This window comes from Pteropus medius, unplaced genomic scaffold (genome assembly GCF_902729225.1).
Source record: "Pteropus medius unplaced genomic scaffold, Ma_sr-lr_union100, whole genome shotgun sequence".
In the NCBI taxonomy this organism is placed as follows: domain Eukaryota; kingdom Metazoa; phylum Chordata; class Mammalia; order Chiroptera; family Pteropodidae; genus Pteropus; species Pteropus medius.
The window spans coordinates 32,659,914-32,681,293 of record NW_024340696.1 but is presented as its reverse complement, the minus strand read 5'-3'; the positions used below and the strand labels follow the sequence as shown (position 1 = coordinate 32,681,293).

Genomic DNA, 21,380 nt, shown 5'->3' with positions numbered 1-21,380 from the left:
TGATAACTGCCAACCTCCCATGAACCTTATGGTGTTTCATGCCCGTGATATGTTCTACCCAGAATATCACCACCACCACCTCCCCTCACCCCCACTTTGTTCACCTGAAAAACTCTCACTCAATATTCATGAACAAGGTAGAATTTTCTTCCTTTGCGATTTTTTCCGGAATTACTTCCTATAATACGTAACATTGTACTTGCAGGACTTAACCGTACTGTCACACTTATTTAATACCTATAACTCCTTTTCAGCTATGAGTTCTTATAAAACAGGAATTACGTTTTATTAATTTTTGTATTCTGAGCCTAAACATGATGTCAAACACAGTATAGATGCTCATTCAATAATTTGTTTTTCAAATAGTTATTGAACTCCTACTGTGTGCCAGGCGCTATACTAGACAGACAGTGCTCGTGGAGTACCTATTGAATGAATGAATGAATGAATGAATGAATGAAGAACCTTTTAGTACTTCTAGTTAGAAACAATTTAAGGTAATTGTTTCCATTTATCTGGTGTTAATTTTAAAAAAATGAATTAAGGCACTTGAAAGGTGACAACATAACAAGCCGATAAATATTCATTAATAAACTTCAAATTTCAGGCTGTGTGTTTTGTGAAAAGAGTGCCTTGGATTAGTAATCAAGGAACTAAGTTATAGTATAGCCTCGGCCATGTCATTTTACTTCTCTGAACCCCAGTTTGCTTTCTTCCATTTTTACATTATAAAAATGTTTAAGCCTCTTAAACAGGAGACTTTTGAGAAGTTATTTTATAACTCATTTATGTGCCTCCCAACACTACCCCTTGTTCCTTCTCAGAGACTTGTTACCTTTCGCAATATGACTGCCTCCACTTCCCAAAACACGCTCTTGGGTCTAATGTTCCCATAGCATCCTTTGCTCTACCACACTCCTATTGTGGCAGATGTGTCCTGGGTCCCTTCTAATTCAAGATTTTATCTTTTACTAGGCTCAATGTGACAAATATACTAATCTATTGATGATTAGTAATATTTTAATTTCCTATCCTTCTAAAGGATATTTATTTTAAAAAATTTATTTTTGGAAGTAATGCTTACCTCTGTTTCATAAGCCATCCTTTTCCCGTAGAAAACTCGTCCCTTAAGATGTCCAAATAAAAGTGTTTAATAATAAAAGATGTTCCATAAAACTAAAAGTGTTTAAAAATAAACGCGCATTTCAAAGCTAAGCGTGAATCTGGACTTCACGACTACAAACTCCATATCCTTAACCATTGTACTGCACTGCCCGGAACAGGGTATTTGGGTGCCTTATTCATAGATATTTGTTCTAGGCCAAGTTTCACTAATTTTTCCTCCTCTTTGTTAGGTTGCTTTCAAGATGTATTTGGGAATTACACCAAGTGTGACCTGTAACAATGCAAGCAAAAATGAATTTTCCCTGATTCTAGACAAGAATCCTCTGGCGGAGTTTGTGGAAGAGCTCCCCGCTGGGCGATCCTCTCTGTGCTACTGCAATTTACTCTGTGGGATTATCAGAGGTGCCCTGGAAATGGTAAAACACATACTTGCTGGGTATATTTGTTATCTAGTGCTGGGTAACAAATTACCCGAGAATATAGCGGCTTAAAACAACAAATGTTTATGATCTCACACAGTTTCTAAAGATCAGAAATCTGGGAGCAGCTTAGTTGGGCGGTTGTGGCTCAGAGCTTTTCATAGCTTAATAAACATGCAGTCAAATTGCTGGTTAAGGGCGACAGCCTCTGAAGATTTGACTTAGGCTAGAGAATCTACTTCCAAGCTAGCTCAGTGGCCTCAGTGCCTTGCTGGCAGTTAGCCAGAGGCTTCATGAAGCGCCTCGCTACATAGGCCTCACTGTAGATCTAATTACAACAGGTGTTGCCAATCCTGGTGCAAAGTGGGAGGGGACTACATGAGGGTGCAAATAACAGAAGGTGGGGATCATTGTGGGCCATTTTGGAATCTGGCTTCCATACCTGAATTATTTATTGATTTAACTAAGACAATATTAGCATCTGCTGAGTCAGGCACTGAACTTAGAGATGAACAAGACACAGTTGCTGCCCTTTAAGAATCTTCTGCAGAGAAATCAGATGTGTAAAGAAGTGTTACTAAGGGCTATGGGTGGACCTGGGTTGGGTTAGGAGGGGTCAGGGGGCAGGGAAGACTTCCTAGAGAAACTCTGACCTGGCATTTGACGGGTTAATAAGAGTTAAGTGAAGGCCACGTAAGAGGTAAGGGGAACAGAGGAAAATAATATTCCAGGTAAAAGAAGCAGCATGTCCAAAGGCAGAAAAAGAACGTTTCACTCAAGGAACAAGGAACTTGAATTAGTTCAGTATAACTGACATGTAGATTGAAAGAGGGATTGTCGTGAGAAAGGAGATTTAAATATTTTACAGAGGCCTGATTTAAAAAAAGGGGGGGGGATTCATATGACAAGTTGGAATTCAGATTTTTATATTGAAACGACAGGGACCCATTATTGGTTTATAAACAGGGTAATGATATTTTAAAATTTGTGTCAGGAATTTCACTCCTTTGTCAATAAAGTGAAAGTATACTGGAGGGGACAATGCTGGAGGGAGGAGGAGAACAGTTAGGAAGTTAATGATGGTGACCTCAAGAAAAACAAACAAACAAACAAACAAAAACCAGAAAAAGCCCTGACACAAGGAGTGGAGAGAAAAAGACCAATTTGAGTAACTTTAAGAAGGTAGAACAAATTTAAGACTAGATTATCAGTTGACTGAAAGGGACAAGATTGCGAAAAAGATTAAAGAATTATTTTTAGGTTTCTGAGCAACTCGTAGAAATGGTTGGACTATTACCCATGAGCAAAACCAGCAGGAGGACATTTGGGGTTGGGAGAGACGAAGTGAGGAGTTCAGATTGGAAGCTGCTGGTACTGAGCTGTGTAATACACACATACACATGATGATATCCGCTAAGCAGTTGTAACATGTGTCTGGAAGTCACAGAGAAAGGCGGACTGAAAAGGCACTGGAACTCTCAAAGAATGTCTAGAGAGAGTGTAGAGTAAGGAGAAAAAGAAGTCACACGTGGAACCCTAGGAAGCAAAAAAATATAATAAGTTAAACAGAGAATATAAAAACTGCAAAGGATCCCAAGAAGGAGCAACCAGATGTAGGAAAAATACCAGGAAAGAAAGGAGTCATAGAAACAAGGGAGTCATAGAAACAAGGGAGTATATCGAAAAAAGCGAATGACTGACAAGATCAAGTACAGCAGAGACTAAGTAAAACAAGACCTGAAAGATATTCACATTTAGGGACCAAAAGATCAGGAAGGACCTTGATAAAGCTATTTTGGGAAAGTGAAGGGAGAAGACAATCTGTCAAAGACTGACTGATGCACCAAAAGCATCTTAGGCAGAGGTCATAATCAAGTCTCATTTTTTCAGAAGCTTAGCTATTTTGAAAAGTGGGACCAGATAGTAACCAAAGGCTAGACACATGTTGACCTATCCAATGATGAGGCACGCATATAATATTCAATTATTGGTGATAATTGGACAGATACAACAGGTAATCCAAATGAGTAAAACAATAGAAATAATGTTTATTTACACAGATCTTCCATGTCCTACCATTTTTTAAGGCATGTCCTACAATTAATGGCCATGAAATCAAGAAAGAGGAAGGGAAGAATTCTGGCAGTTTATGGGATGAACCATAAAACCAAGTTAAAAATGGGGAAAAAAGTATCCATCTTTCATTGATAACAATTGATTATATATGCTGAATGACAAATAGATATCAGACTTCACGTGGCCCCAAATATCCAGATAGCTTCAATGTGGTCATCTTGTTATTTTAATTGATTTTATGTTAAATTTTGATAAAGACAAAAAAGGTCTTATCGGGAAAAAATGAGGGTGAATTTATCTCCTATATTTCCGAGTGCAGTCTATATCCTTCTGTTGGGTGTTAGGCATCATAAAGCATGTTTTTTTGCACCATGTATGAGCCAGATAACTTGGTGAACCAAAGTTTATGGTTTAACGAATCCAGGCTGGGTGGTCAAGGAAACCTTAGTGAGAGAGGGGAGTGAGTCAGATAAGATTCAATAAATATTAATTAATTGCCTACCAGACCCAAGTTTTTCCACTTATTATTTGCTTTTATTAGGTGCTTTTGCTTATTTATCTTATTCACTCCAAAGACTTAAAATAGCTGAACAGTATTCTATTGAGGGTCGGTCAGCAATATCATGCTGCTCTTATGTAAATACATTTTAATGAATAGAGAAGTAAGCCCTTAGGGCTTACTTCAATGTCTGGGAAATAGGATATGCTTTACAGAGGAAAAGAAGGCCTGGGTATCAAATATTCATGTCTGTAATTTCAATCTTTAATTTTATATTCATAATTTATTTAGTTGATACTTTTTCAAACATCTCAAAGCCATAAGTGGTTGCTAAATGTTTGTTGTTAGGACAAGTGATTATGTTATTTAGCTAATGACAGAATGATTTATGGCAAGTCCTTTATGAATTCATTTATCCTTAGAAGTGCTGCTTGCAAGGCAAATCGAATCAAGACTATCTTTGAGTTGGGAATTTGTGTTCTTCTTGAGATGGATCTATAGTTCAGTCCTGTGAGCAAAACTTGGCATGGGCCCACATCTCTAGGCTTGCCCCAGTGTTGTCCAAGTTGGGCCTGGCCTTGAGCACCCTTTTCTTTGCAGACTTGTATTGCAGAGCTGACAAAGAGCCAGACTGTCTCTGAAGGACTCACAGTAAAAGGCTCTTCGTCCATAAAACAAGCTCTTTTTATTATTCCATAAGGAAAGTCAGCACTTTATGAGATAAATAAAGCTGAAAAAAGAGACAGAAAAATGTAGCAAGTTTTTTTTTTTTACCTGAATGACATTGGCCTGTATTTTTTTTCTTTCCTAGGTTCATTTGGCTGCTGATGTTACTTTCTTGCAAGACAGACTAAAAGGTGACAGGGTGACAGAAATAGGAATAACATTTCTGAAAAAACACGATGAGAAAAAACACAGACGGAAAAAATGAAGAAAATGCCACTGGCTGGCTAGTTGAGGAGTTAGTTTAGCTAAATATATATAACCATTGAAATTTTGAGTTGCTTAATAGCATGGGCTTTAAAAAGCTTATAAATCAGCCAGAAATTTGAAATACAAGTACTAGGATACAAAGCTGGGTTTTTTCCCCCCTTTTGCTTATAAATCACACATTTTCAATCTCATGTCAAGATTTCTATTAAAAAGAACTCCTTATAAGATAGCAAGCATGAATTGCACATATTACATAGTCCAGCCTAAGAAGTCTATTCATTTCACTTATTTATGGTAACAGAAAAAAATACTGTGTCACCTATACAGTTGGTGTATTTATCTCTTCTCATTGGAAAAATAGATGAAATCATACAACATAGAGTTCACTATTTATAGTTTTAGATACTGTACATTGCATTGTCTATAGAAACAGTTCCATTTGTAGCAATTTTCCATATTTCTGAAACACTATGGATGTGATTTTTCTCAATTTTGGCTTGACCTATACCTCAGCCTCCTGAAGCTACTCTTGATTTATAATCAAGACAAGCTATTTATTTGGATACTAACTCTGAAACATTTAAAAATAGCATTTAATTTTAATTTGTTTAATTTGCATTAAATTATTTCCTTTCCTCATGAAATATTTCTGATGGCAAGGCTAAGAAATCACTAAAATAAAAAGTAAATAATGTTCTTTGAGAATATAGAAGTTATTCGGTTAGAATTTTTACAATCATTTTTATCCCATAAAAACCTTACAAAAACCCATAAAAACTGGAACATATTTAAAATTCAAAATGTACTGGATTAAATAAACAATAATTTCCACCAGACCACTGGCGTACAAGGACATTCTATATGGCAGTCCAGAATCTACTGGATTCTTCAAAGAACTAAAATTAAAGTTACAATTAGTGAAGCACCATCAGAGAAAACTGGTATAAGTGATATGGTAGTGACAGACCTCAACTAGGACTCAGGACCCTGAAGATACAGTCCTAGTTCTGTTTAAACAGTGGCTTTAGCTGATCCTGGGTAAAGTATATAATATCTATTTCTCTAAGGTGTATAATCTCTCTTTCTCTCTCTCATTCCCTCTCTCTCCCTCTCTCTCTTTCTCCCTATCTCTCTGTAAAATGAGAGGAAAGGATATGATAAATATCTAAAATGATATATATGAGTTAAATGATATCAATAACCACTGAAATTTTTAGACATTAAGAGACTATGAGGAAATTGTTTGTTCCCCACCTACCTCGCTGTCTTGTCAAAAGAACATTGAGGTAGGTATTAAGAACCAAATAGGGTCACTAGGACAGCTGAAGCATCAATGGAAAGACCTTCAAACCAGTTCCACACAAGACCTGAAGGAATCTGTTGCTTTTATCAATTCAGAGTTTTGTTTTTTTTTTTTAATCTTGGAATATCCAAAAGGAAGAGAGTTTTGGGGCAGAGAGGTAGATTAGTGCTTTCAAGTGACATCACCAGATTGTTGCCCAAGCTGTTTACTGAGGAGGGCTGCCTATTACCTATTTAAAGTTACCAGGAATCAGGAATACTTCTCTCAGCAGCCTGTACACTTGTTCATTGTCTTCTCAAATCTCTCAAATCTTCTCAAATCTCTCCATTTCATCTATTAGTTATTATAATCCTGCTCTTTAGCAGTTGCAATGGACTATTATGAAAAAGTGGAAAGTTCTCTCTTCTCCCTGTTTATGAAGGACCCGCAATTCCTTTACTTCCTTCTTTATTCCCTCTTCCATTTCCTTTATTTATGCTTCATGTAGTAGACATTTGTTGGCTGCCTATAAACTCTGCCTCTGGATAGAATGACCATTTTCTGGTCATGGCGTCTCATTCTCAGTTTAAAACCACCCCCTTTCCAGCCAAATATAAGCCAATCAGGACATGGCATTTCCCAGACCACAATCATTGCTATTGACATAGGGAGGATGACAAGAATGACTGGACTGAAGAGAAGAAAAGCCTGCCTGTTATATGAGCCAATAAATTTACTATGTTCTTTAAGAGAGTAGACTTGGGTTTCTGTTATAGTTACACAACAAAGTTCATTGCATGATAACTAAGTGATAGATAATTTGCAACATATTGGAGAATACCAAAGAGAACAAACTGTTTATTATTACATTTTTCACACGGTTGAATGCTCCACAAAATAAAACTTGGATTTACAATAGCCCTCATACCATAGAGAGGAAAGGGTTATGTGAGAGAGAAATAGAAGTTCGCATTATAGTTCACATCTACCCAGCACGCAAGTTCCAGAAAAGAGAGATTCTGTAGGGAGATGACATTTTATATGAGTGCAGTACAAGTTCTTTAAAGAAAAAAACAACTTCATACATTTTAGGTTCGTGCTTCAATTATTTCCACTGGAAACTTAAATCACTTCAGTAGTCACATGAGAATTCCAAAGTCAGAATAATCCTCTGATTTTTGGAGCCTCCCAGTGGCTTAAATCTTTCAAGCCAGTAGACTCTATTTAGTGACTTGCCACTTCAGTGTACTGCGTGAATCACACTGATTTTAATGACTTAAAAGAGGAAATGTTTATGGTCTGTACATGCCAAAGAATACAAACACCTGGAAATGCCGCTGTCTCAAGTTTAGATTCAATTAAGATTTTTATCAGGTGCTAGGCTCATTAATTATGTGGTATGTCACTTAATTTTCACAACAATCTGACGCATTAAGTTGGTAACAGTGTGTGGGGTGTTGCAAATGAAACTACTAAGGAGCTAAATTTGCCAGTGATTTATGTGCATAAAGATGTGGAGCTCGTACACTTGAAACTTATTTGATTTTATTAAACAATGTCACCCCAATAATTTTTAATAATAAAAAAAAAGATGAGAAACAGGTGTTGGCAAGGGCTTCTGCGTGTCTAGTTTGGGAGGCCGAATGAAGGACCATAGGAGGCAGAGCCAGATTTATAAAGAAGCTAATAAATTTTTAATGTTTTGATTTCAAGGTGCCTTTGAAACATCTAAACAACACTAGGAGCTCAGAAGAGAGGTCAGAACTGAAGATGGACTTTGGAGTCATCAGTGTATGGGTAACAGTGTAAGCAGTGGGTGTCATAGCAACATCTAGGGAGAGCACAGAGTTGAGAAAATGTAAAGAGCAAAGGAAGAATCTCAAAAGGCAGCGAGGAAAGAATAGCACAAGTGAGGCAGAATTTTCAGTTAGCAATGTAGATGGGAGAAACTTGTTATACTGATACCAAGTGAATTTCAAAGAGAATAGACTGGTCAGAGGTATTAGATGCCCCCAGAAAAGCCATGGAAGTTAAGCCAGAAAGGGATACTGGAAGATAAGGAGAAGATCTTTGCCTCAGAGCAATTTCAGAGCTAAATGGAAGCCACAGCCTCATTGCAGTGGATTGAAGAATCAACAGGAGATGAAATATTGTGCACAGATGATTCTTAGAAATTAACTTTAAATGAAAAGAGAAATAGGATTCTTAGTGCAAAGTTAGGCTGTTTACTCTTTTTACTTTTTGAGAATGCAGGCGTTTGAAAATATAGGAGAGACGGAATGACTGATGAAGCGAGGCTGTGAGGAGGTGAAATAGGGCAGGATTCAGACCCTAAAAGAAAGATTTGGTTCTGAACTACATAAAGACTAACCCTTCCTCAGAAGGTGAGGGTGAGCATAGACGGGGATGAGATTGAAGGTGTTAAGGAAGACCTCGACTGTTAGCTCAATCTCCCCTGCGAAGCAAGATTCAAGGTCTATGGGAGATGCAGGCGGGCAGGGGCTCGATGAAGAAACCTTCTGCTGTAGGCCACTGCTCGTACTGTCAGCTCTCACACCCCAAAGCAGGAAACTCCCCAAATTTGGTTGCAGACTCTCTCAGGAAGCTTTTCCATGCAGTGAATAGGTTGCCCCAGGTGCAACTGAAATTCTGAAACTGCTCATGGTTCACAAATAGGAATAATCACTGAGGAAAACCATGGAAAGCCACATAATGGACTGCAAAGTCTTGTAAGGAGATTTCCAACAGTGGTAAAAAAAAAAAAAAAAATGGTGTTGCTCCCTTTGGGAAGGATTTCCAAGTGTTTGTACAGAATCTGTGGAAAGCTGACTAAAATGCCAGTGTTTAAAAAAAAAAAAAAAAAAAAAAAGCTTCAGGAAAAGCAGTACAAAAGCTGGAGCCAATAAGTGAAAGTGACCACAGACACAATTTTTACTTTTGCAAGAACACTTAAAAATCGACAGAAAGTGGAAAATTCCCACCTCACTGTCAACAGTCCTTAAAAATTGTAACCTGCACTGTCTTCTGGCTGCCCAAGATGTTTCAGACAGTCTGGAAGAGCTCTGGGTCTAAGCGACACACCTACTCTTCAACTCTCTTGAGAGGTGAAAAATTGCCCTTTTAAACTTTTCTGAACACCTGCTGGGTAGAGTTCCTCATGAGGATGTCAAATCAAAATGAATGAACTGGGGGAAAAGGAGCCCTAAAACTAGTTGCTCAAGTTTAGACAGCTCAAGGGCAATTCTTTTTTGCCAAGAATTCAACTTCTCCAGGTCTAACAGTTGATTAGGATGATATTTCTATGTGTGGACTGGGCCAACTGTCTCGGTAAAGATTTGTACTCTATAAAGTTAAATGTAGCTGAACATAGTTGAACTAATTCTCAGTAATAGGCCTGGTAGTTGCCTTTTAGAGGTAGAAATATTCGTGGCAAATTTGGCTCGGAGGCAGCGGCACAGACCATGCAGTAACTCAGAAGATTCTTTCCAGTTCTAGAATGGTAGACTTTATAGAAAAAGCTATAAAGATAAGAGTTTAGGACCAAAATTGGTCTTGGAAATTATCTAAAGTATGCTACTTTTTTAATGAATGAGGTTACTAAGACCAGGAAAATTGATAATGATGTTCTGAGGAAGACCCCAGAGAAGAGTAAATTGAATAAATAATTATTAGAATATGGAATTGCTTATTCTTATACAGACACAGCATGCTCTAGCACCCACTACCTCCTCAGGTACCTTACATCATCACTTATCCCCTCTGTCCTTCCACTTAGCTCCTTCTAATAAGCCTAAAAGTGTGACTAAGTCTCTATCATCCTAGGGAAAGAAAAAAAAAACCCTCCTCTTAACACTGCTTCCCTAACAGGCCACCAGAGCCAGTGCATCCCTCATCCTTTCACCGGCAAACTTTAAGAAAACATGATGTAGGAGATAGAATGTTCTATGGACTGAAAGTCTACCCCCAAATGTCTGAAGCCCTGATCCCCAATGTGATAGTATTTAGAGGTGAAAACTTTGGTAAGTAATTAGGGTTAGATTAGCTCATAAGGGCTAGGCTCTCATAATGGCATTGATGTTTTTAGAAGAAGAGAAAGGGACACAAGATCTTCTCCCCTCTTTCTGCCCTGTGAGGACACATCAGGACAGCCATCTGCAAACCAGACAACGAATCTTCTAGCACCTTGGTCTCAGCCTTTCTAGCTTCCAGAACTATAAGAAATAAAAAATTTTAAGCCAAAAAGTCTATGGTCTTTTTTTTAATTTATTAATTTTTATTATGGTGACATTGGTTAACAAATTCCAGTAAGTTTCAGGTGTACAATTCAATAGTAAGGCATATATATATTGCGTGGTGTGTTTACCGCCCATAGTTAGATTTCTTTCTGTCACAATATATCTGACCCCTTTTACCCCATCTACCTCCCCCCTACCCCCCTTCCCCTCTGGTAACCTCTTTTGTTATAGCAGCCTGAACTGACTATGACACAGTGCTAGCTTTGAAACTGGACAATCCTATGTTAAAATGTTTACCTTAAATTTCTCCATTCTGATTCTTCTCCTGTATTTCACTTGGCTATTAATTCTAAATCCCCTTCATTCCCCTCCATTTCCTCTTCGTTTCAAATATTTTGATATATGCAGGCTCTGTAGTTGGCACTTTTCTCAAGGTAAACATTTTACCTGGACAATATGACCCTTACACAGAAAACTTCTCCTCTCCACTCTCTTCACCCATCTGCTCCTATTCTCTACTACTCACTCCACCTAGATGTCCCAGAAGCACATATTTAGTGTGTCCAAAACTCAACTCATTATTTTCTCTCATCCTCTGCTAAATCTCTTTCCCTCCAATACTTCGTTTTCTGGTTAATGATCCCATTGTCAAAACTAAAAGCCTCATTCATTTTTCACTCCTTCCTCCTTATTACGACTTACATCTAATTTGTCACTAAGTTCTTTTAATTCTGCATCTTAAACTCCTTTTGATCTCTTTCTCTCCCTATTTCAGGGGCTCATCTGTACTCTTTTAGCTGCTTTCTAACTGGTTTCCCACCTCTAGTTTTTACATCCATTTCACTCTCCACATTGGAATCGAGTGCTTTCTAGAAAAGACAAATCAGATAGCAGTACTGCCACACTGCAAATCTCTCAGAGGTTGTCTTGTCTATAGGATAGAGCTTCTAGAACATACTATACTCCTTATCCATCAAGAGAAGTCAAAGTCATCAACTTCCTGCATATGCCACTTACTCAGTGAAGACTATCCTAACAACCATCACCCCATTTCTAGACTGAGTGAGTTGCCCCCTAATCTCTGGTGTCTTTAGTACCTTTCACACATCTCTACCTTAAATAATCTGAGTATTTTCCTATTTGTCTTTCTTCCCAATTTATCTATGAGTTACTCTTTGGCAAAGAGCATATCCTATTTATCTTTGTATTCCCAGAATCTGGCATGGTCCTTGACACTCAATCAATACTAGATGGTATTTTTTGAGTGACAAATAAACAAAATGGATGAAAAAAAATGAGATAATAACCTATAGGTCTAATTGGCCCATCTTGGAAGATCGTTTGTCATTTTATATTATTCATTTGGTCTTCTATTGTTAATGCCAAGCTTTTAGGACAGTGTTGTCTAAAATACCGATATAAAGCTCATGGAATGTGTTCTTGAAATTACAGACTCCTTTGGTCATGAGGATATATAGGATGTCTTGACTGATTACGCACAGAACCACGTAATTTGCTTTGCTCAAGAAGGTGGGAATTAGGCTGGAGAACATAACTTTACTGCATATTTGGTCTGCCTCTTAATTTCCTGGAGTGGCCAGAGTTTCCATAACAAATAGAGTAAACGATTTTTATTTTACCTGTCCTTTGTTTCCTTAAAGGGCTCATTTTCTTCAATGCATATGCTTTGAAATGAAAAAACATATGGACTATATAATATAATGAAAGTGAGTACATGATCAAAAGAGATTTTATTTATCCTCATGGTTAGATTGAACATATCTTAAAAGAACCATGTTTTCATCTTTACCACCACCAGCAATGGCTTTCTCTTCTTCCTCTTTCTAAAAATCAACTACCATTTTGTTAATTATGTGTGATAATGGAATTGTGGTTATTTAGGATATCATTTTTACAGATATATGTTAAATAGTTTTGGAAAATGATATCTATACTTTTCTTTAAACTAATTCACAAAAAATAATAATCAAATATGCCAAAATATTAAGTGTAGGCATATGCACAAAACCATTTATATGTATTAACTAAAGAACAAAAACAGTGAAATGTCTATCAACAGAGGACTGATTGAATAAATTATAGCATATCCACATAATGGAGTACTATACTACTATAAAAAAAGAAATAAATAATATTTATTGTATAGCATGATGATATGCTCTCTAGGATATGTTGTTAAGTAAAAAAAAAAGAAAAGAAAAGTAGAGACAAATGTGCATAGTAAACTAACATTTACCTAAGAAAGATGAGTTACAAATAAATACACACACATATACATATATATACATATTTATATATTTATATATATATGTATACAAATATATATATACATATATATTTTTTTCCTTTTAATGGAAGGCTTAACCAAAAATATTTTTTAAAGGTTACCATGTGAGGGAGAGATCAATGTGGAAGCAACAAGGATAAAAGGCTAGACTTCTCAAAATACATCTTGCTTGGATGATTTAACTTTGTAGCCATGCAATCACTTTACACAATAATTAAACATTTCAAATTAAAGCAATTCTTCACAGATGAAAGCAAAACTAAATAAATAAACCTAACTGCATATTGAGTTAGTGGTATAAAATATAGAGAAGAACTAATTCAAGTGATTTTAAACACAGTAATTTGATTCTATAACTTTAGAGGAATATACCTTAAGGACAAAAAAGAACAGCCAAGAATACAAAATAAAAAATCTGAAACTTCTCTCAGTAATCAAATTGTTTATGGTACTGTTGGAGTCATTATTTTAGATGTGTATCATGGTGTAAAGAAAAGTACTAATCAAGTTGGTGTTGTTAAGACCTGGAATTTTTGACATAAGAAAAAGGAGATTAAAATATATGTTCAATAAATTTAAATTTAATTTTAAAAACTTTGTAGTCTAGATTTTAACTGGAAGCTATCAGTATGAATTTATGATGTATATACAGCTTCTTAAAAATCCAGATATGACATCACAAGCACAGGCAGCGAAAGGAAAAACAGATAAATTGTACTACATCAAAATTAAAAATTTATGTGTCAAAGGACAAAATTAACAGGGTGAAAAAACAATCCATGGAACAGGAGAATATATTTGCAAATCATATATCTGATAAGGGGTTAATATCCAGAATACATAAAGAATATACAAATAGCCAATAAGTACATGAAAAAATGCTTGACATCACTAATCATTAGAGAAAGGCAAATAAAAACCACAATGAGATATCACCTCACATCCGTTAGGATGGCTATTATGAATGACGACAACAACAACAGAAAATAACAAGTATGAGCTAGGATGTAGAGAAATTGGAACCCTTGTGCATTGTTGATGGGAATGTAAAATGGTGCAATGACATTTACATTATAATGTACATTGTTTGGTAATTCCTTACATTACATTACATTCAATATTATATTCAATATTATATTCATATATGATTCAGCAAGTCCTCAAAATAGAATACTATATGATTCAGCAATTCCACTTCTGGGTATATACACAAAAATATTATGAGCAGGATTTCAAAGACACATTTGTATACTCATGTTCTTAGCAGCATTATTCACAATAGAAATAACCCAAATGTCCATCAGAGGATGAATGAATAAACAAAATGTGGTATATACTTATAATGGAATATTATTCAGCCTTAAAAGGGAAGGAGATTCTGTCATATGCTACAACATAGATGATCCTTGAAGACATTATGCTAAGCTTAATAAGCCAGTCACAAAAAGGCAAATATTGTATGATTCCACTTATATGAGATACCTAGAGTAGTCAAGTGCATAGAGACAGAAAGTAGAATGATGGTAGTCAGGGGCAGAGAGGAGAGGGGATGGGAGTTATTGTTTAATGGGTATGGAGTTTCAGTTTTGCAAGATAAAGAGAATTCTGGAGATGGATGGTGTTTATGGTCTCACAACAATGTAAAGTACTTAATACTACTGAATTCTACACTTAAAAAGGATTCAGATGGTACATTTTATGTTATGTGTACTTTACCACAATTAAAAAATTTTTAAATAATAATGACTACAATAAGAATTAATTAAAAAGATATTTAAGAGCACTTTTGTAGTATATGGACCTTATTTGAATCCCAGTTCTAATAAGTAATACCTTTATGAGGTATGTGAGAATTTAAGTACTGACTATATAGTTGATATTAAGAAATTGTTATTTCATAGGTGTGGTGATTGTATTGTGGGTTTTATGTTAGTTTCTTTTGTTTTGTTGTTTTAATTAAGACTTTATTGCAAGGTACAAAGCTTTCCCATATACCCCTGCCTTCATACATTCATAGCCTCCCCTATCATCAATAGCTACTACCAGATTGGTACATTTGTTACAGCTGATAAATCTACATTGACATATCATAATCACCCAGAGTCTGTAGTTTATATTATGATTCACTCTTGGTGGTGTACATTCTATGTTTTTTTTTTAATTTTCTAACTTAATATCTTTAAAGGGTATATATTCTGTAATACAAACAACACATTATTTTAATATCTCTTTAAAAAAGCGAGGACATCTATAGCACAACAACAATGAGTAGTTTGGGGCAAGTTTTTAAAAATTTTTTATTTTTACATTTATTTTTACATTACATTACATTCAATATTATATTTGTTTTAGGTGTACAGCATAGCAGTTAGACATTTATATTACTTATGAACTGATCTTTCAAGGAGTCTAATACTCACCTGGCACCATACATAGTTATTACAATATTATTGACTATATTCCTTATGCTGCACTTTACATTCCCGTGACTATTTTGTAACTGCCAGTTTGTACTCATCCTGTTTTTTTACAGTATCCTTTTCTTTTGAGATATGTACTTATATATTTACAGATGAAATTAATGTAGAGAGGAAGCAAGAGAATTAAAATATTAATCAAGCCACAATCAGAGACTGCAATATGCTGATCAGCCCTGTGTCCAGGCCAGGAGGACACCTTCAGAACAAAGGAAGATTCCTGCTGGGATTGCTAACAACCCATTCCCCACACCTGTGAAGGGGAACCAGGCACCAGCAGGGTCATTGCCAATGGCTAAACCCATGGGGAACCTATGGATTAAAGGCTGGGAACTGCCTGATGGGCTTTCACTCTACCTTTTCTTGCTACATAATATTCACCTTTCTCACTGTGAGTCCATATCAAAGGAAATGGGTTAACGAAGTCTCTTAAACTATAACTCACAGGTTTTAAAGAATGATATATAAACTGAATTCCCCGACCACTCAGAGTCCCTCTCATGCCTGTCCCCTCTCTATTGTCTCACTTTCCCTCTCAGTGCCTTTATTCTGTCTCTCTCACTGTCCTTGTCTCTCTGTTGTCTCTGTCTCAGCCCCTACTCACTGTCTTTCCACATCTTTCTTGGACTCTCTCACTCTCTGCCTCTGAGGGGAGACCACATTCTATCTGTGGAGTGTTACCTCTCTTCTAATAAACTTTCTTTCTGACTCTAACTTTGGCGTGTGTGTTGAATTCTTTCTATACTCTCCTCTAAAGGACCCTCTTCCTCTCTAAGTACAGGGCTTGGTCTCCCCACAGCATGGGGAAATTTGCCCTGTCTTGCATCAAAATTATATGACATTTGGACGTGCCTCAAAATAATCCGTGCATGATGGGAGTGTGTTGGAGCATAGAAAACATTGGTAATGAGTAGATAATTGTTGAAACTGACTTATGGGTACATGAGACTTCATTATATGACTTTCTCTACTTTTGTTTATTCTTGAAACATCTCATAATAAACTCTTTAATATTAAAAATTGTTAAATCTATGTCTATGGTACTTCATCATACTACTTATTTTTCTGTTTATATAATTTTCATAACATCAGGTAAAAAAATTCCTCCACCAGGATGATCCATTTATATCTAATGGTATCATCAATTTCTTTACTGCCTCTCCATTATCGACTAGATGAGGTGTAAGTCCCCTATAATGACAACTTAAGCCCTATGTGATCAGCCCTCTATCTTCCTCTCCAGTCCTTGCACTCAGAGCAATGCTGAAGTAATTCAATTCTTCAATACACAATGCTATTGGTGCCTTTGTACCTTTTCACAAGCTGTTCCTTCTTCTTGCACTGCCCCTCCCCTTCTCATCTACCTGGTAAACAATTCTTCCAAAAACCTCTTCGGGGCTCACATTCTCTAAAACCTTCTCATATCACCTCTACCCCACTTTTTAGTTGTATCTTGCCTCATTCCATAAATATCTGAGGCAGCTTCCAGGCAAATTATCACTAGACTATTTCTCTGATATTTACACACATTAATCATCACACAAATTCAATTGCATTATAATTATTTGATTACAGGTCTGCTCCCCACAACACACTAGATTATGATCATGTAATAAATGCTTGATAAAAATTTATTAAATCAAGCTGAGTCCCATTTTAAAATTTTTGGGGTGACATTACGAAGAGAAAGGAAGGTTAAAATGAAGAAAATTTATTAAATAACTAGAATATTGTTTTTTATACAATATTCTAAAATAAAAATATTGTTTTTTATACAATATTTTTTATACAATAGAGAAAAAAATAGTCAACAGAACAGATTAAAGGGATCACTAGAGATATTTTTCCATCTCAATACAAAAAGATTTTTCTCAAAGAGCAAATTATTATGGCTGTTTTCATAGGATTGTTTTAAATAAGTTCAGAAAACCCTGGAAGATCTTAAGTGGAAGTTAATGTTAAGTAGATATTCCTTTCTGCAGATGTAAGGACCATATTTTGGAACCTCAGAGAATATTTGACATTGCAAAAGATGTAAAGCACCAATTAGTAACATTTATAACATTTATAGATTCTCTTCATGCATTTTAGTGATTATTTTAGTTATTGTTTCTCTTTTCTTTTTAATTTACTTTTTAAAAATGTATTCATGCAAATAATTTAGAGTCAGTGTAAGTAATCTGCCTAGCTCCTCTCCTTGACCTCCACTTCTGCCTTCTACCACTTCCTGCTTCACACCAGTATCTCCTTTCTGCTCTTGTAACCATTTATTTTTTTTGGCATTTCTTGCATTACCATATATAGTATGCTTATAGAGCTCTTTCCGGATTTTTTACTTTGAGACATGACTTTTTAAATTTTTACATAAGAAACATGAGACTTTCTCACACACATCCTCTAATCTAACCACATACATAGGCAAACTTCTTGATCCTCATTCTTCCTGGTATAGTGTAATTGGGGTTAGATCAATAGTCAGTGGTTACACTACAATGATTGTGTAAACGCTATTGACCACTGGACCATATAGCAAGTAAGAGTAGATTTCCTTTCCTCCACAACTTTTGGTTTTCCCTAGAGTTAATAGTAGAACAGATTTTTACATTTTTTGTAGCTTTCTCTATTCTTATTACTAATCCCCAGACTCTTCCTCCACTTGCATAAATCTCCTCTCAATATTTTCAAACAAGTTAAGTTTTCTATCAATTTATCTTCTTAAAAAAGTCTCTCCTGAGCTTTCTGATGTTGCCTTGTTGCTTAGCTATTTCTGTGGGGAAGAGAAAAGCTGACTTAAATTTATAATAAAATTTTGATGTTGCTGAGAACTGTAAGGCAGGAAGGAAGAATAGGGCGCTCACCAGTAAGAAGCAGGGCATATACAAATCCCAGGTCTCACCAAAATTGTCTTTTGACCAGTAGGAAAAGAAAAGCCTGTGACACTCAAGTAGGGAAAATGAGATGTAATGTCACTCAGTATCAGAGGGGAAGATAGACCTTATAGTTATAAATTAGTAAATTTCAAAAGGCTGTGTATCAGTTAACTTTTGTTGTGTGACAAACCATCTCTTAACTTAGTGGCTTATAACAACAATTTCTTATCTCACAGTTTCTGTACATCAAGAATTTAGGAACAGCTTAGCTGGGTGGTTATGATTCGAGATTTCTCTCAAGGCTGCAATCAGGATGTCAGTAGAGTCTGCATCCACCTGAAGGCTTGACTAATTCCAAGACAGGCCACTCACATGGCTGTCATCAGGAGGTTTCAGTTTCTTATCACATGAGCCTCTCTAGCAGCTGCTTTATTTTCCTCACAACCTGGCAGTCGAATTCCGTCTGAGAGAGAGAGAGACAGAGAGACAGAGACAGAGAGACAGAGACAGAGAGACAGAGAGAGAGAGACAGAGACAGAGACAGAGACTGAGAAGAACAGTTGCAACACCTTTTATGACCTAGGTTCTGAAGATACATATCATTACTTCCACTTTTTTTTCTATTCATTAGAAGTGAGTCACTAAGTCACTAAGCACACAGTCAAGGGAATTTATCTCTTGAAGGAAGGAGTTTCAAAAAAGCTGTATGTACATTTTAACTTAATTCACATTTGTTCAATATAGTGTCTTGAACTTCAAGTAGCCTAGTGTCTCTCAGTTAAATCTTTTTTGAAAACTACATCTAGAGATTAAAACTCTCATCTTTTGCAGTTGCCCAGATACTTGGAATGGGGACAGAGATCTGAAGGACCATTTCTTAAACAAACTTTCCTGATTTTAGCCCCACCTCCAACCCCACTTCCAGAGGTGACTGGTACAGCTAATTCCTGGGCTTTTTTTTACAGCTTCCATGGTACAATTTATATTGCTTCTTATCTTTCTCTAGTTCTGGCTTAGAATTCAGATTTCTCAGGTCTGTTAATCCAATTACCACGTAAAATCTGCTTTTCAATTTCAAAGATTGTGTTGCTTTTTCCATTCCTGTTCTTTGTTTGCTTTACGACATTAAAAAAAAAAAAAGATCCCTTTGCTTTGTTTTATTGTGGTTGAATATGTACTTTCAAACCAACAATTTTAACCAGAAGTATCTCTTTTAGTTGTCTTTAACTGCTAATAGCCATATTTACCAAGCATGATTTTTAATATGTATAAACTGTTGAATCTCAAATTGTAGTAGGAATATAAAAGATCTGGAATAAAAGTTTAGAGTTTAAGAAAATAAAAGAACTATTTTATAGAGAGAGCTTCACCGTACATCTGCAGGGAGAGTTAGGCAGCTTCTAGCTGGGATAAATGTGCTCATGAGGCTGGAAAGATTGTGGAATTCTGTTGGTATGAATAGTGGCAAGCAGTTTTAAAGTTTAAAAATGTGGTTGTTGATTTATTATCTATGGTTATATACCTTGTGTCTAAAAAGTTCAAGAAATATTTGTGAGACTTTAACTTTTTTCTTCTTAATAAAACAATAAAATATTTAATCTTTCTCACTTGCTTTTATCACCTTGTTTTACTTGTTGCTGTTTTGCTACATTTGCAAGATAATGCTTTTTTAAAAGTCTTCAGAAGTCATAAAATCATACTTGGAAAAGAAAACAAATAGTTTTCATATTATATAAAGAGTTATATGATCAAGAGCTACAGTGAGTTTGAGAGTCAAAGTCATAAGAGTTCCAAGAAAGAAGGCATTACTGTGATATAGTTGGAAAATACATTGAGGAAGAAGTATGATTGAGATGAGGCTTAAAAAATGAAAAATATTATGTATTAGAAGGCAGTCCTCCATGGATCTCTCACACTCTTATATATCTTTCTAGTATTCCAGCATGCAAAACTCTGACTGCGTTTTACCCAGGTCTTTTTCAGGGTTGTGTTTGCAGCAAGCTTGAGAGATGAAGTTAAGCTTACTCTTGGATAAAGAGCAGATTTTATTACTACTTCCTATAAAACGGTGGTGCCCCAAACTCAGTGTTCTTTCTAGCAATACAACCTACTGCTGGTGCATTTATCCATGTTAGCCTTCCACGTTGATTCCTTGGGGGCAAGGGGAACCAAAGCAGAAATGATATTTTTGTTGTTTCCTCTACTGTGATAAATATAGATTTTGTCATTGGCCCAGAAATTTCATTTCTCTGCCAGCTCACATGATACAGTAGTAGATTAACTATTAGCTTATAAGTGAGTAAAATCAAATCCCAGACAAGACATTGGGATAGTAACAGAAAAGAGAATCAGTTGAGTGGAGGGGTACAAATGAGCCTGTGTGTTTCATGCTGTTAAATAAGTGTGGTAGAAGAGTCAGAAGCCTGATTAAATCAGAGATAATATAATAGGAAATATTGAAAGATAAGGGTAGACAGGTGGAATGGAGTGGGGGAGGGCAGGTAGATTTTAAAGGCTTTGAATGATAGTGCTATGAACTGAATATTTGTATCCCTTCAAAATTCATGTGTTGAAACCTAATCCCCAAAGTAATAATGTTTGGAAGTGGGGCCTTTCGGAGGTAATTAGGTCACGAGGCTGTAGCCCTCATGAATTGGATTAGCGCCCTTTTAAAAGAGGCTGCATAGAGATCTCTCACTCCTTCTGTCATGTGAAGTTACAGTGAAAAGACAGCTGTCCCTGGATGAGAAAGCAGGCTCTCCCCAGACACTGAATCTGTCAGGGCCTTGATCTTGGACTTCCTAGCTTCCAGAACTGTGAGAAACAAATTTCTATTGTTTATAAGCCACCCAGGCTATGGTATTTTGTTATAGCAGCCCAAACACACTGAGACCGATGGACAAGGGATCTAATGTCTTTAATAAGTTAACCATATTAAGCACTGGGCATATATTGGGGAACAAGAGCAGACAGTCTCTGTCTAGAGAAACCTGTCCCAATTGACCACTGATAACTTTGCTTCAGTAACCGTGATGCTGAGAGCCAACCAGTCAGTGATAATCTCACACTTCTGAAAAGTCAGCCAGTTACAATCCCATAATTCTGAAATTCAGCCAATCAGCAATAGTTTCACTTTAAAAATTGTACTTCTCCTAT

General features: G+C 36.1%; 1 protein-coding gene across 1 annotated transcript in view; it reads left to right on the top strand.

Annotated features, from left to right (window-relative positions):
• TRAPPC3L (trafficking protein particle complex subunit 3L) overlaps positions 1–5,341 on the top strand; it is a 35,007-nt gene extending 29,666 nt beyond the window's left edge. The window contains exons 4-5 of the mRNA XM_039870893.1: positions 1,356–1,541; positions 4,931–5,341. Coding sequence (XP_039726827.1) covers positions 1,356–1,541; positions 4,931–5,050 — 306 coding nt within the window. The 3' untranslated portion in view covers positions 5,051–5,341. The remainder of the gene's footprint in view (positions 1–1,355; positions 1,542–4,930) is intronic.
• The last annotated feature ends 16,039 nt before the right edge of the window (positions 5,342–21,380 follow it).